This window comes from Hyperolius riggenbachi, chromosome 5 (assembly GCF_040937935.1).
Source record: "Hyperolius riggenbachi isolate aHypRig1 chromosome 5, aHypRig1.pri, whole genome shotgun sequence".
Classification (NCBI taxonomy): domain Eukaryota; kingdom Metazoa; phylum Chordata; class Amphibia; order Anura; family Hyperoliidae; genus Hyperolius; species Hyperolius riggenbachi.
Window position 1 is genome coordinate 412,097,078 of NC_090650.1, and position 15,946 is coordinate 412,113,023.

The 15,946-nt window shown below is 46.2% G+C and overlaps 1 protein-coding gene across 5 annotated transcripts in view; it reads left to right on the plus strand.

Annotated features, from left to right (window-relative positions):
- COL14A1 (collagen type XIV alpha 1 chain) overlaps window positions 1-15,946 on the plus strand; it is a 430,812-nt gene that overhangs the window by 271,272 nt on the left and 143,594 nt on the right. For all 5 annotated transcript variants that reach the window (XM_068237960.1, XM_068237964.1, XM_068237961.1 and 2 more), the window contains 3 exons: window positions 1,935-2,064; window positions 7,811-7,950; window positions 9,865-9,991. In XM_068237960.1, coding sequence (XP_068094061.1) covers window positions 1,935-2,064; window positions 7,811-7,950; window positions 9,865-9,991 — 397 coding nt within the window. The remainder of the gene's footprint in view (window positions 1-1,934; window positions 2,065-7,810; window positions 7,951-9,864; window positions 9,992-15,946) is intronic.

Consider the following 15,946-nt stretch of genomic DNA (forward strand, 5'->3'; position numbering starts at 1 on the left):
CAGCAGGGAGTCACATTGCAAGAGCAGGATCACTAGTGCACAATCCTTACGCTGCTCTGCCATTAACAAAACCTGCTCCACCATCCGTTCTGCTCCACTGACTCTCATATAAGCTGAGGGGGTAACTTTTAAGCACATTTTTTCTGCAGAAAAATTAGGCTTATGTAATGATCTGCTCGGCTGCCTGTGCAGGCAGGCAGCTTTTTGGCCATTGTTTAAGTTTGCATGCTGCAGGACTCTGGAAAGAAGAGCTTCTGTCAGTTCTGCATTTTGCTGCAGAGGAATTTGCATACGTTTATCATGCAAATTGCCTAGCCACATCCATTGTGGGCTTGCTCTATAAGTACTATCTGTTTCCAACAATGCTTGGCTGGTCATAAGGAGTCTTCCTGTGAAACACTCTGGAGGAGTGTCAGCCTTACTCTCTGTTTGAAGATCAGCTTAGAGTAATTTCTGGAAAACTGCACTAGGCAGGTTTCCTTAGTGCAGTTATCTGTTCGTTTGTTCTGTAGCTATTGTCCTGTCCCAGCGGTGGTCGACAGGAAATGGTTCTGATCTCTGTTCTTGGAGTATAGCTGGTGCAGCGGTTGCTACCAGCTATCTCTTCTGATCTGTCTCACTTGGATCGCGCTGGCATCTTGCGCTAGCGCTGTGGATCCTTCTGTTCTGTCTCCTTGGATCGCGTTAGCCACTTTCCGCTAGTGCTGTGGATCCTTCTGTTCTGCTACTCTGTCTGCCTGGATCGCACTCGCCTAGCGCTAGTGCTGTGGATCCTTCTGTTCTGTCTTCCTGGATCGCGCTAGCCACTTTCGCTAGTGCTGTGGATCCTTCTGTTCTGCTACTCTGTCTGCCTGGATCGCACTCGCCTAGCGCTAGTGCTGTGGATCCTTCTGTTCTGTCTTCCTGGATCGCGCTAGCCACTTTCGCTAGTGCTGTGGATCCTTCTGTTCTGCTACTCTGTCTGCCTGGATCGCACTCGCCTAGCGCTAGTGCTGTGGATCCTTCTGTTTTGTCTTCCTGGATCGCGCTGGCCACTTTCGCTAGTGCTGTGGATCCTATCTCTCGCTTGTCCCTGTTTTCGTGTCTGTCTTGTCTGCTACGAACACTTGCTGGAGGCTCGGTGAGGTAACCGTTAAGCAAGCGCTTGCGTTCTCTGTTTCGTGTTTGTCTGTCTCTGGTTAGTTAGGTGTGCTTGTCTCTGTTGTGCGTAACACCCGGAGACCGCGCACGAACGCGTGCACTGTTGCGAATGAGTGCGGTGTTCGCGTTCAGCTAGCCTTTGTTATTTTCCTTATCGTTCTCTTTGTATTATTTGCTGTGCCTTTGCTAACCTCGTATTCTGTTCTGATCTGCCTTGTGTCACGTCTGGCGATCGCACCTCTCGCGATTGCGTTCCTGTTTCATATCTGCTGTTGTGTATGCACTGTCGCGGGGTGGCAACTAGGTTGGCGCACACACATACAACCTGTCCCTTTGCTCGTTCTCATTCGCAATCGCCTCTCTTGCGATTGCGTTCTGCGCTTCGTACAATTCCTGTCTGGCATTTGTGGAGGTACAGAGGATTGGTTCCTCTGCACTCCCCAGCGCCATCTGCCGTCAGGAATTTCCCTCTACGGGTGCGTAGCACCTTTTGCTGGGTGCCTGCAATTATACGCTTGTGGAGGATTTCCGCCGTATCAGCGCACGCGTTGTGCGCTGATCACAGAGAAAGTTCCACAATCGTTACAGTTTATATGCAAGTATATAAGGTAGATCTGTACATCAGTCCTGAAAGAGGGACAAATGAGGAAGAAAGAGGGACAGAGGCATTGGGTTCCCAAAGAGGGACAGTCCCTCCAAAAAGAGGGACAGTTGGGAGCTAAACGTGTTGTGTGCTGATATTCCCTGTTTTGAATATGACCAATATTAATTTGTATGCCTCTGTTTATTTGCAGATAAGGGTTCAAGGCTCTGTTACGGATGTGGAGTTAGAGTCACTGACCCCCAGCACGGAATATACGGTGACTGTCTATGCGATGTTTGGAGAGGAGGCCAGCGATCCACTGACAGGACAAGAAACAACGTGTATGTATACAAAGATAGGGGGTTTATTATTTAAAAAATTAGAATGGATTTTTTTTAAGCGTTCTTTTATTAGTTTGCAAAAGTTTGGAACCCTCAGTTGGATCATATCAGAACATGGACAAAATTGCTGCATTGTTAGTAATTTAGCTGTTATGTGACTTATGTTAATTTAGTTCTGTGCAGCAGCTACAGAGGAGGAGTGTGAGCAAAACCACAAAGTCTAATTCGCTAAACTTTTGATCTCCCTCACTTTATTCTGATGTGCCCCAGGCAAGGGTTGTGATTCTTTGCTTCTTGATAGCAAAGAAGTTTTTTAAAATTTGAAATTCAATGTAAATCAGAGTGCTGACAGTTCATCACTGCCCTGTATGTATTACTGGCCAGAGCTGCTATTGGTTGGAGGCCTCCTTCACTCCCAGGAGCCTCTCTGCCATGTTAGAGAATAAACCACACCTCCTCTGCAGTGTCTGGCCAGTCAGAGCTCCCGTACACTAGGCAGCACATTCATGCGCCGCCTACTGTTAGAGGTCTATTGGAACCTCTGACTGGCCAAAAGCAGCAGAGGGGACACTGCCAAGAGTTCAGGCAACCCGTTAGACTGGAACCTGGGAGGGGGGAGGTTGCACAGGGCTGTTTCTGGCCATTTTGACACCCCAGGTAAGGCACTTTTTGTCTCCCTACCCGAATCCCATAAACAGGAAGATCATAACCCAAATCCATTAGCTTTTTGGGCACCAATTAGAAATTGATAGTTTACATAGAAAAAATGTTGTTTCTCAAAATATATTTGTAAAGGATACAAAAATTATTACCAGGCCATCAACATCTCACTGGCCCAAACTCACTGAACCCATATAACAAACTCTTCCAATATATTCAAAATATTATATTGTTTATGCGTGGCCTAGGTTTTAAGGCCTCGTTCACATTACACGCGTTGCCATCCATATTTCGGCAACGCGTGCAGGAGGCCGACACGCACGATATCAGAAGTGCATAGACTGCACTTTCTGATGTTCACACTGCATGTGTTGCGGACCAGTGCGTTCCGCGAATGCTTATTGCATGCATTTTTTTCCTAAAACGTGCGGCTGACCCATTCACTTTCAGTGAATGGGATCAGCCACGCAACGTATGCAAATGCAGATGGCGTGCGTTTGTACGCATTGAGTTCCGATCGCACGGCCATCTGCGTTTGGTAATGTGAACGTGGCCTTACAGGTTAGAATATTGTCCTGGAAATTAAGTTGCACTGATCATCACAGCATGCCCACCTAGACATTAGAATAACCATCCATCCCTCTCTTAAAGTGGGATTGTCAGCCATAAAATCAATTTCCATTTACCCACTGCTCTGTGTTTATTATGAAGTCTACATTCTGACCCTGCATTGCAAGAATTCCAATATAGTCATAAATGTTTCTGCTGTAATAAATCTCGGTCAGCCTGGCTCCATTTGGTACATTGCTGGGGAGAAGGAAGCTTGTTATCTCCCCTTCCACAGTCCTGTTCCTCACTAATTGGCTGAGGGCAGTTCAGTTCAGACACAAGGCTGAGAAGGGAAAGGATGCTGAAATATGATCTATGCTGAGCTCACATGTGTTTACAAAGCAAGCTAGATATGACAGTGCAGTTTCTAGGAGGGAAAAAAAGAGTAAGTGAGGAGATTATATCAGGATTGGCTTTAGTCAGAAGCAGCAAAGATGGAAAATGCATAAATCAGTTTTCTCTTTATTTACTATATAAAATTCACTGCAATCAAAATGTGGACAGTACAATACATGTGCTATGTTAGTAGAACAAGTAGTTATCTACTTATATATGTGTTTTTCTCCTGGGATAGCATGGCTGTCCCTGCTGCTTTAATGTAACTAGCAGATAGCTATAAGAATTCCGTAAAGTAAACTGTGCTAAGACTACCTCTTTGGTGCCCCCATCTACATTTTTCACCCCAGGCATCTCCCTGGTTTGCCTATGCCTAAAGGGCTTGAGATTGCATACTAATGCACTTCACAAAATAGCAGTGCTGGCTTGTAGGACATGCAGGGCAGTGTGGAACAAGTCAGCCCTAGTTCTCTGTACTTCTTTTAGCCAATAGTTGTGCTTTAACCACTTGCCGACCGCACTCTTATACCGTGCGTCGGCAAAGTGGCAGCTGCAGGACCAGCGACGCAGTACTGCGTTGCCAGCTGCAGGCTGATTAATCAGGAAGCAGCTTCCTGTCAAATCACGGCGGGGGGCTCCGTGAATAGCCTGCGGGCCGCCGATGGCGGCTCGCAGGCTAAATGTAAACACAAGCAGAAATAATCCGCTTTGTTTACATTGTACGCCGCTGCTGCGCAGCAGCGCCGTAAGGCAGATCGTCGATCCCCGGCCAATCAGGGCCGGGGATAATGTGACGGATAGCGTCCTGTGCAGCCTCGATCGCCGGGGGGGGGGAGCAGGTAGGAGAGGGAGGGGGGAATTTCGCGCGGAGGGGGGCTATGAGGTGCCCCCCCCCCCCCCCCCCGCAACACCCAGGCAGGCAGGAGAGATCAGACCCCCCCTGCACATCATCCCCATAGGGGGGAAAAAAAGGGGGGCAATCTGATCTCTCTGCCTGCAACCTGATCTGTGCTGGGGGCTGCACAGCCCACCCAGCACAGATCACTCAAAACAGCGCTGGTCCTTAAGGGGGGGTAAAGGGTGGGTCATCAAGTGGTTAAAGGACAATTGAAGATAGAGGTATATGGAGGCTGCCATGCTTATTTCCTTTTAAGCAATACCAGTTGCCTGGCAGCCCTGCTGATCCTTTGCCTCTAATACTATTAGCCATAGCCCCTGAACAAGCATGCAGCAGATCAGGTGTTTCTGACATTAATGTCAGATCTGACAAGACTAGCTGCATGCTTGTTTCTGGTGTTATTCAGATACTACTGCAGAGAAATAGACAAGCACGGCTGCCAGGAAACTGGTATTGATTAAAAGGAAATAAATTTGGCAGCCTCCGTATACCTCTTACTTTAGTTCCCCTTTAAGTGATTTGTTAATAAGCACTGTGTGATGGCAGTTGTGTGCAGCATCCATGGTGAGAACTTTAATTCAATTATTTTAAGTTGGGCTGTAGTAACAGTTTCCCAGACATCTCTTTGCACTGGGCATCTGTTAATTTGCATCCTCCATTGCTTCCACAGCTTCTCTGCAACTTGACTGCATTGGAAATGTAATCAGGCCAAACCCCAGAGCTCTGGCAAACAGCCAATCACAGCGCATCCATCAATAATATGCTCTGATTGGCTGACTCTCACATGACTGAATCTGTGATCAACCTGTGTAAGCATGTCTTTGTGCACCTATCTTTTGATACTCCAAATACCTGGCAAAAATAGAAAGTGGCCCGTATGCAATTCATTTTTTCTCCTGAGTTTTCTCCTGGGAGATCATTTTTCAACTTCTTTTTAAAATACCTTTTCAGCAGAATCAGCACTCTGCAATTGAAAAAGTACCAAAAGTGTGTAAAAATTCTGGAATACATTACAGGAGACACTAGCTGGATTACATTACAGAGAACAGTAGAAAGCCGGAATACATTGCAGGGGACAATAAAATGCTGGAGTGACATTGTGATCACCATAGCAACTATAGAGTCTGCTATGAGGCCCATAGCTAAGAAGGTCCAGGTGCCATAAGGGAGTCCACAGTGGCCATCATGAGCATATGAGAGAAGTGATTTGCCCCTCCAGGCATCCCCCATCTGGATGTCTATTTATTTATTTGTTGTATTTTTAAAGTGCCAGCATATTACGCAGCGCTGGACATTAGTTTAGGTTACAGACAATATTTAGGGGTGACTTACAGCAATATGACAAAACAGGAATACAAGAAAGACCAGATCACCAGATCACGCAGCCCAGTATGAGTACAAGACACTGATGAGATCTCCCTTCAGTCAGGGACACCTCTAGGTACTTAATACTGAGGATACCTCTAGCTACCTAATACTAATGGGCACCTGTAGCTACTTATGACGGGCAAGGGAAGTAAGGAGGAAGTGACAGCTGGGACAGCCAGTACGCTTGCGGTGCAGTTAAGTTTAGCACAGGTTTGCATTTAGGGTGAAGTCTAGGGTGCCAGTACATCTGTGCCTATAGGATCCTGTGATGTAAATCCGGGGCTGATCATTTGTAAAGTTTTAATATGGAGAATGGAGAAAAAACACATCACTATGGAAACGGTCCACAAAATGTAAATTCAGCACTGGGAGATGCAGCACATCTTCCCTATTACACATCTCTGGCCCATATGCACAGGGCCGGCCCTAGACTTTTTGCCGCCTGAGGCAACATTTTTAAAAAATCGCGGCCCCCCCCCCCCCCCGCGGGTGGGGAGGAGGGTCGGACCTTCCCTCCCTCGCCTGGGTCCCCCGATCTGCGCTCCTCTCCAGCTGTAAATGGTTAAGTACCAGCGGCAGTGTATAGATTAAGAGGCAACGGGCGGGGATCACTCACTTTTTCTGCGTTCCAGCGAACGCTCCACTGACGTCACTTCCTGCAACGCCGCCCAGTAAGTGGGCGGCGTTGCAGGAAGTGACGTCAGTGGAGCGCTCGCTGGAATGCGGAAAAGGTGAGTGATCCCCGCCCGTTGCCTCTTAATCTATACGCTGCCGCTGGTACTTAACTATTTACAGCTGGAGGGGAGCGCAGATCGGGGGACCCAGGCGAGGGAGGGGGGATCCGACCCCCCCTCCCCACCGCTAGGCCCAATACCCCCTTTCTGCCCGCTACTCCTCCCGCTCGGTGGGCGGCCCCCCACCCACGGACAGGCGGGTGCCGCCCCACCAGATGTGCCGCCTGAGGCAAATGTTTCACCCTGCCTCATGAGCGGGCCGGCCCTGCATATGCAATTAACTTTTTCTTATAAGTTTTCTTCTAGGTGTGTATTTTATCAACTTCTTTTTAAAATAACTTTTCAGCTCTTTGCAATTGAAAAATAACCAAAAAGTTGGTGAAAAAGACTTATCAAAAGAATATTTTCTTGCTTGTTGGTGTTTTGAAAGGCACGATATTGACAAGGTGTGAAAATATCAACCAGGAGAAAAAAATTAATTGCATATGAGCCACTGGCCCACTCTTGTGTTTTCTCCCAGGTGATAATTTTTCATCTTCTATTTTGAATAACTTTTCAGCACTTTACAATTGAAAAAGTACCAAAAAGTAGGTGGAAAAGTACTATCAAAACTATTTTATGTATTTTTTTGCTTGTTAGTCATTTAAAAGGCATTTTATTGACACGTTTGAAAATATCACTTAGGAGAAAACCTAAGAGAAAAGGGGCCCATACACTCAGCCGATTTTCTGGCCGACCGATCGATCAGGATCGATTGATCGATCGCAAATCGGTTGGCCAATCGACCGATCGATGGCCGATTTCGATCGATTTCGATGGATTTCCATCGAACTGGCAGGGTGGAAAATTTAGGTCGATCTGATGAGATTGCTTATCTGTTTGCATTGGCCTTAATGGAAATCTGATGGCAAAAAAAGCCATCAGATCGAATTTCAATAGATTTCAAATTGAAATCTATTGGAATTCTATCCTGGTAAAAAATGTTCTAAAAAGGCATCAGATAGATCATCAAATGCATTTCTTATCTATCTGCTGCCAATCTGACGAGTGTATGGGCACCTAAAAAGCTATTTGCAAATGGGCCACTGTGTCTTGTGAATTTGCCATCACAATTTGATTCACATCTCTTCTTGGTTCGCAGTGCCATTAAGCGCTCCCAGAAACCTGCGATTTTCAAACATTGAGCACAGCACGGCCACCGTCTCTTGGGATCACTCGCACAAGAACGTGAACGGATACCGGATCATGTATGTGAAAACGGGAGGATCGGACACCAATGACGTGAGTGACTCAGCAACACAAGTGACCCCAACTGACCCCAAATGATGCTCTGGGCCAGTCTATAAAGGCTTTTGACATCAGTTTATTGGCAGTTTGCATTCAGTTTTTCCTGCTACAGGTGAATTGAGGACAAACTGCTGTTAAAGTGGACCTGAACTCTTGCGCAGGACACAAAGGAAACAGTGAGAAATGCACTCTGTGTATTTTTAGAGAGATGAGCCTGATTGAATTGCCCCTCATTGTCTAGTAATCACAAGTTTAATTTGAGCTCTCAGCTGTGTCAGCACAGAAATTTGGCAGACACAGGTAATATGAAAAAACTGGATATTTCTCTGCTTCCATGAAAGCAGGAAGTAGACACTGCAGATTTATTGCAGGAGTTATGTAAGCTGTAACAGATAATTTTTATAAAAAAAAGTTATGCTGTTGCATATCTTTTAGAGCAGAGAGGAAGTTCTGAGTTCAGGTCTGTTTTATGGTGGCCATACATGGTACAATTTTTTCATACAATCTTACCATTTCTATGTAGTATAAAGGTAAATTAAGTGAATATGCTGAAAGGATAATTTAGGCAGTTCCCTTATATTACATAGAAATGGTAAGATTGTATGAAAAAATTGTACCATGTATGGCCACCATTAAACTGATATCAAGCTGATTCCAATCTGACCTTGGAAAAATCAAGAGTCTTATTTCAGTGAATGTTTTCTCATACTCTTATTATTTATGTGTAGATTTGCAAACTTACCTTTTCCTTCTGTTGTTTTCGAACTAACAAAAGTCTTTTTTCTATCAAAGTTGGGTCACAGAGCTCAGAGAAGTTTTTTTGCATAGATAACAACTGGAGTTTCTTAAAGGAATACTATCGATTCACATATTTTTTTCAATTGACACAGGAATTGTTTGGGAAGTGCTGCTAAGTACTGGTGTATACATTTTAGTAGCAACTTCTTTGTTTACTGTTAGCAATATACATGCAAACTTTACTGACGCCAAAACTGAAGGCTGACTGAGCCATGAGGAGAGGGGAAATTCACCTCACACTTGATCTATGTGTAGCTCTGTGTGTGGCAGAGAAGAGAGCTCCCAACAGCTGCAGCTCCTGTGTCCTGTGTTTCTGACTGACGTGTCTGAAGAGAGCAGAGGAAATGTAACTAATTGTCCCAGCTTTTTCATACTGTTTTTTCTTTCAGAGTTTGATATGTTTGATATTTGCTTTCTGTAGTCTGATATGCAACTCTGGCTGTGCATTGAAGCAGACACCCCTTCTGCAATTGATTTGTCCCAATATAGCTAAATCCTACCCTCAATAAATTACAGCTTTTGCCTCTGATATTTAACATGAAAAGTAGGAAAATGTTTACACAGCTACTTAGACATTATTTGTACATTGTCATTTTAGAACACTTGGGTATCGATAGTATTCCTTTAACTCTTCCTGTACTGGAAACAATAAATTACTTGTTTCTTTGCTACTAATGTTCTATTTCTTAGCTGTACTACTCATACAATTCATTATCTCGTAAGTTTATTTTTGCTTCAGATTCAAAGCATTGTGAAATACCATCAGGGCCCATTTTTTTTCCTTCAGTCTTTTGGGTGTATGATAGGTCTGGTGGAACCATTTTAGTTGAATTAATTCATCCCTGGAGCTAATCACCGTTTTCATACATGACATTACATAACTGTACTTTAGTGTGTTATTAATCCCTTTGCCTTGCTGTGATTCTTCCTTTCTGTTCTTCACACCTCTGTCTTTGGCACCTTCTGTGATCCTGCTATTCTTGCCGATGCCACCTTGGCCTGTCTCTTCTGATGGGTTGTACAGACAAGGTACCAGCTAAGATACTCATCTCAGTTCTGTAGCTCTTCCAGAGAGGGCCATGTTATATAAGTGATGTGTGTTCCTGACAGATTGAGGTTGGTCGGATATCAACTTACAACTTGAAGAAGTTGACATCGCTCACGGAATACACGGTGGCCATTTTCTCTGTCTTTGATGAAGGACAGTCTGAGCCGCTCACAGGAACTTTCACCACAAGTAAGTCTCGGGTGCGCCTGGCACAATACCGCAATATACATTATTTCCTCAGTATTTTTGGGCCGAAATTCAACACTGGAACCAAGTCATGGGCCAACCTCAACGTTTCCTCCCCTATACAGTTCTCTTGTGTCTTGTGCCCTTCTCCTTCGTCCCCTGAGGCCATATGCAATTCTCTTTTTCACCTGAGTTTTCTCCTAGGAGATCATTTTTCATTTTCAATAACTTTCCAGCACTTTTCAACAAAGAAAGTACCAAAAAGTTGGTGAATAAGCACTATCAAAATTATTTTGAGTATTTTCTTGCTTTCTGGTGGCTTAAAAGGCATTTTATTGACAAGTCTAAAAATATCACCTGGGAGAAAACTATGGAGAAAAAGTGAATTGCATATGGCCCCTGGTGTCTAGTAGCCCTCCTTCTCTTAAAGAGGAACTCCAGTGAAAATAATCTAATAAAAAAAGTGCTTCATTTTTACAATAATTATGTATAAATGATTTAGTCAGTGTTTGCTCATTGTAAAATCTTTCCTCTCCCAGATTCACATTCTGACATGTATTACATGGTGACATTGTTACTGTGGGCAGGTTATTTAGCTGTTTCTAGCTGTTTTGGATGTTAGAGACAGCTGTAAACAGCCATTTCCTGTCTGTGAACATTGTTACATTGTGGCAGTTTGCCAGGAGTACCGCGGTATTCAGAGCCTCTTGTGGGAGGGGTTTCAGCACAAAATCAGTCACACAGCGCCCCCTGATGGTCTGTTTGTGAAAATCATTCTATTTCTAATGTAAAATGGGGTATCAGCTACTGATTGGGATAAAGTTCAATTCTTGGTTGGAGTTTCTCTTTAATCAACAAGAACCACACTCTCCTCACCAGCAGGGGCGTAACAATAGAGCCTGCAAGGTATGCAGCCGCAGGGGGGCTCAAAAGCCGCAGGGCGTCCCGTAGGGGAAGAAGTTTCTGTTCCATGATAACTCATATCACGGTTGCGCTAGCATTTTACGCGCACTATAGGAAAACGAGCGCATTTTATACTATACTATACGAAAACAAGCACGGAAACCGTTACGCTCGTTATAGTGCACGCAAAATGCTAGCGCGACCGTGATATCAGTTATCATGGCTTTGTAAATCAAGCCCCCTGTGTGTCTGTATGTGTGAAAACATGCGCGCTTTATCACAGGAGCTAATGTAATTGATAGAGAAAATGTGTGCAGAGCTTTTATCTGCATGGGGAAAACATGTTCAAGTGTGCACTAGAAATTGATTAACATTGGTTCTCCATTTTCTGTACAGAAAGCGAAGGGAGGGGGGGGGGGGGGGGGGGGGCATCCAGGGTTTTGCAGGGGGGCCCAGCGATTTCTAGTTGCGCCCCTGCTCACCAGTATAGGTACAGGTCTGTGATTCTACACCTGTAATTCTGTGCCAGTTCCTGCAGATACACCGCTCCTGCACAGCACAGTATTAAGACGGCACACTGAAAACTTCTCAAATGAACTGTACTTACAGCATACAGAGCTGACAGAAGCACACGACATGTTTCGGGCGTCACACCTGAGGAAGGGAGATGCCCGAAACATGTAGTGTGCCTCTGTCAGCTCTGCATGCTGCTAATACGGTTCATTTGAGAAGTCTTCAGTGTGCCGTCTCCTTTGTGTTCCTTATACACTACAGTTCCCTGGTGTCTAGTGGCCTTCATCCTCCCTCTATGCATTTTCATAGTGTATGTGTGAGGAAACGCGGAAAAGCCGGCGTCTCTCGAGGTGAGGCGGCTGTTTCCGCGTCCAGCATGGCGTCACAACGCGGAAAAAACGCCGCATGCCGCATGGGCAGTGCGGCGGAATCCGCATTGGTAACGGCGGAATCCGCATCAGAGGCGGCCCCCGCACTAGATACATTGCATGACAGTACTGGTGTGGCTGGGACTGATAGTCCACCAGGATTCAGACTTACACGCGCGCGAGCACAGAGGCAGAGTTTAAATAGCAGTTAGAAGGGTGTCGGCTGACCAGCTGGGTCAGCTGACAAATTCCACTGCTCTCATTGGACCAGCAATTAGGGAGGTCCTGGAAAGGTCCTAGAGTATATATACTGCTGGTTGTTCACTTGCTCTTTGTCTGGCGTGCGATCACATATGTGGGAGCACTCAGACCTGTAGTCAGATCCTTAAGTGTGCCGGGACCAGCTGAAGCTGTAATCCTACACTTAGCTAGATTCTGTTGATAGCTAAAGTACTAGTTTGATTGTGATTATATGTTATGACTTTTGCCTGCTTTGACTATCCTCCTGAACTCTGATCTTGTACCTCGATATTTCTGATACTCTGTTGCCGAACCCCGGCTCGTTCCTTGACTCTGTTTCTGCCTCCTGATTTTGTACCCCGATATATCTGATACCTCGTTGCTGAACCCTGCCTGTACTTTGACTCCACCTTTGCCTCCTGATCTTGTACTTTATCTGTCCGTGTGTGTACGACCTGGCTTGTCCGACCTCGAGAACCGACCTTACCGTTAGAGGCGGTTCCTCGCTCTGTTAGCGATCCTTCCTCCTGAGGGTCACTTTCAGATATACCTTCCTACTGTCAGTCTGACTCCTCCCGTCTTGGAGAGCTCAGGTCTGCGGAAGGAATCTGTGCAGTACTCCTTGCTGCATTGAGGCCTAGTCCTCTAAGTGTTACTGTTACACCAAACACTACACTCTACTCAGGTGAACAGAGGTTAGTTTGTATATCGGATTGTCGGTGAGACTGCAGATCACTTATAATCTGGTATATATCTGTATTTCCGGTGATACTGCAGATCACCGGTAATCAGATACTCTCTGCGCCCACCGATCGTTACAGAACGCCAGACCAAAATACAAAATGGACGCAAACACTGATTGTCTGGGTGTACTTGCCGCTTCGGTGGACAACATCAATCAAGTACTGGGCACTCACATAACTCTTATTGATGCCCTATCAGGGTCTGTACAAACCCTCCAGACATCAGTGGATCATGTGCGATCCTCTCCTAGCTCTGACATACGTATGCCTGTACCTGAAAGCTTTTCCGGCCACAGATCTGACTTCCGGAATTTTAGGAGTAGGGTGTTGTCCTATTTTGAGTTGAGACCCCAATCTTCGGGTACTGAGACCCAGAGGGTCACGTTTATTAAAACTTTGTTGTCCGGCGACTCCCAGTCTTGGGCGTATAGCCTGCCCGCTGGAGACAAAGCTCTTACCTCTGTAGAGGAATTTTTTAAAGCTATGGCGGTAATTTACGACGATCCGGACCTTGCCTCGACTTCTGAGCGGAAGCTCAAGCTTTTGCGTCAAGGCGAAGGTCCGGTCGAAGATTACGCGGCCGAGTTTAGGAGGTGGTCAGTTACGGCCAGGTGGGACACCTATGCCCTATTAGATCATTTCTTGTCAGGGCTGTCCGATGAGGTCTCTGATTTGATGTTATGCCAGCCCGAGCCCAGAACAGTCGATGAGGCCATCTCAGCGGCCATCCGAATCGACCGCAGGCTGCGCTACCAAAAACAGACCAGGGGTAGTTCCCGTCTCAGAGGGGAATCTTACACCACGGGCCCAGTGACTCCACCTACTACTATTTCACCTTCTCCTGTCGTGCCTCCTTCCGAGCCGATGCAGATTGCTCGGTCAAAATTAACCCAGGTAGAGCGAAGACGGAGAATGACCGAACAGCTGTGTTTGTACTGCGGTGAAGGGGGGCATATAGTACAGAACTGCCCCAATAAGCCGGGAAAACGCTGCCGCTTAGGAGTGGTGGGGGGTAACACTCTGGGCGTCCGACTTTTACCCCTAGAAGAAAAACGATTGCTTCTTCCCTGTACCGTTACATGGGAAGATAAGACTGAGGTCACGGAAGCCTTTATCGATTCAGGCTCCGCGGCAAATTTTATGGATTCGGAGTTTGCTAAGAGATTGTGTATTCCGCTCACACCAGTACAACCACCCATCCAGGTTACGGCAGTGGATGACTCTCCTCTGCAAGGGAATCACCCACTGTCTCAGACACCAGAGGTGGGGGTCACCATAGGGGTACTGCACTGGGAAAAGTTACAGTTCTTTGTGTTGCATATGACAACCTCCACCATTATACTCGGCATGCCATGGTTGCACCTTCATTCTCCACACATTGATTGGGCCACCGGCCAACTAATTTCTTGGTCAGCACACTGCTTTCAGCGATGTTTAGGGAAGGTGACATTGGGCCAAACCAGGGTTCATGTTCAGGGGGTACCTGAGCAATATGTGGAATATTCTGATGTATTCTGTCCCAAGGCTGCAGACAAGTTACCCCCACATCGCTCTTTCGATTGCCCCATTGATATACGTTCAGGTTGTATGCCCCCTCGGGGTCATTTGTACAATTTATCTGGGCCAGAGAAATTGGCTATGAAGGAATATATCCGTGACAATTTAGCCAAAGGCTTCATCCGGCCGTCCCGATCGCCTGCTGGAGCAGGTTTCTTTTTCGTTAAAAAGAAAGACGGGGGCCTGCGGCCCTGTATTGATTACCGGGGACTAAATAAGATCACGGTAAAGAATCGCTATCCGTTACCCCTGATAGATGATTTATTTACGCAGGTCACCGATGCTAAGATCTTCTCAAAGCTGGATTTACGGGGCGCGTACAACCTGGTGCGCATTAGAAAGGGCGATGAGTGGAAAACGGCCTTTAACACGCCAGACGGGCATTACGAGTATCTGGTGATGCCCTTTGGGTTATGTAATGCCCCGGCCGTTTTCCAGGAACTCATCAACGAGGTCTTCAGAGAGGTGTTGGGGAGATTTGTGCTGGTCTATCTAGACGATATACTTGTTTTCTCCAACAACCTCTCTGAGCACAGAATACATGTGAAATTTGTACTCAACAAATTAAGACAAAACTCACTTTATGCTAAGATTGAGAAGTGTATTTTTGAAGTCACATCTGTCGCCTTTCTGGGGTACATAATTTCCACCACGGGCCTGTCTATGGACCCCGCCAAAGTCTCCGCTGTTTTGGAATGGCCTCAGCCGGTTGGGTTGAAGTCTTTACAGCGGTTTTTAGGCTTTGCAAATTATTATAGAAGGTTCATAAAGGGGTATTCCACGGTTATCGCACCCCTCACCTGTCTTACGAAAAAAGGGGCAGATACCACCCACTGGTCTCCTGATGCATTAAGTGCTTTCTCCACTTTAAAAGATTTGTTTTGTTCCGCACCCATCCTGAGACATGTAGACACCTCTTATCCTTTTATTGTTGAGGTAGACGCCTCGGAGGTTGGGGTAGGGGCTGTGCTGTCTCAGCGGTCAGGCTTGCAGGGAAGGCTACACCCTTGTGCGTATTTCTCTCGTAGGTTCTCTCCGGCAGAGAGAAACTACGATATAGGCAACAGAGAGCTCTTAGCCATTAAACTTGCCTTTGAGGAGTGGCGTCACTGGCTGGAAGGAGCAGAACATACAATTACTGTATACACGGATCACAAGAATCTAGAATACATCGAGGGGGCTAAGAGATTAAGTCCCCGTCAGGCTCGATGGTCTTTGTTTTTTTCGAGGTTCAGGTTCATAATTACGTATACCCCGGGTAGCAAGAACATTAAGGCAGATGCCCTGTCCAGATGCTTTGAGTTGGAGACAGCACAGCCTTCTGCCCCAGAGACCATTGTCCCACAAAATTTGGTGCTGGCCGTAACAGAGACTTGGGAATACTGGACAGAGACCTTGAGTCCTTTTCAGCAGGATGTCCCTGAGGGGAAGCCTGAGGGGGTTTTATTTGTGCCTCTGCCATTCCGTCTCCGGGTGCTACAGATATTCCATTCACACAAGAATGCGGGACATCCTGGGGCATCTAGAACGCAGGATCTTGTGGCCAGGTGCGCTTGGTGGCCGTCTCTGGCAGCCGACTGCAAAGAATTTGTTAAGGATTGTGCGGTATGTGCCAAAAGCAAACCCTCCCGGCT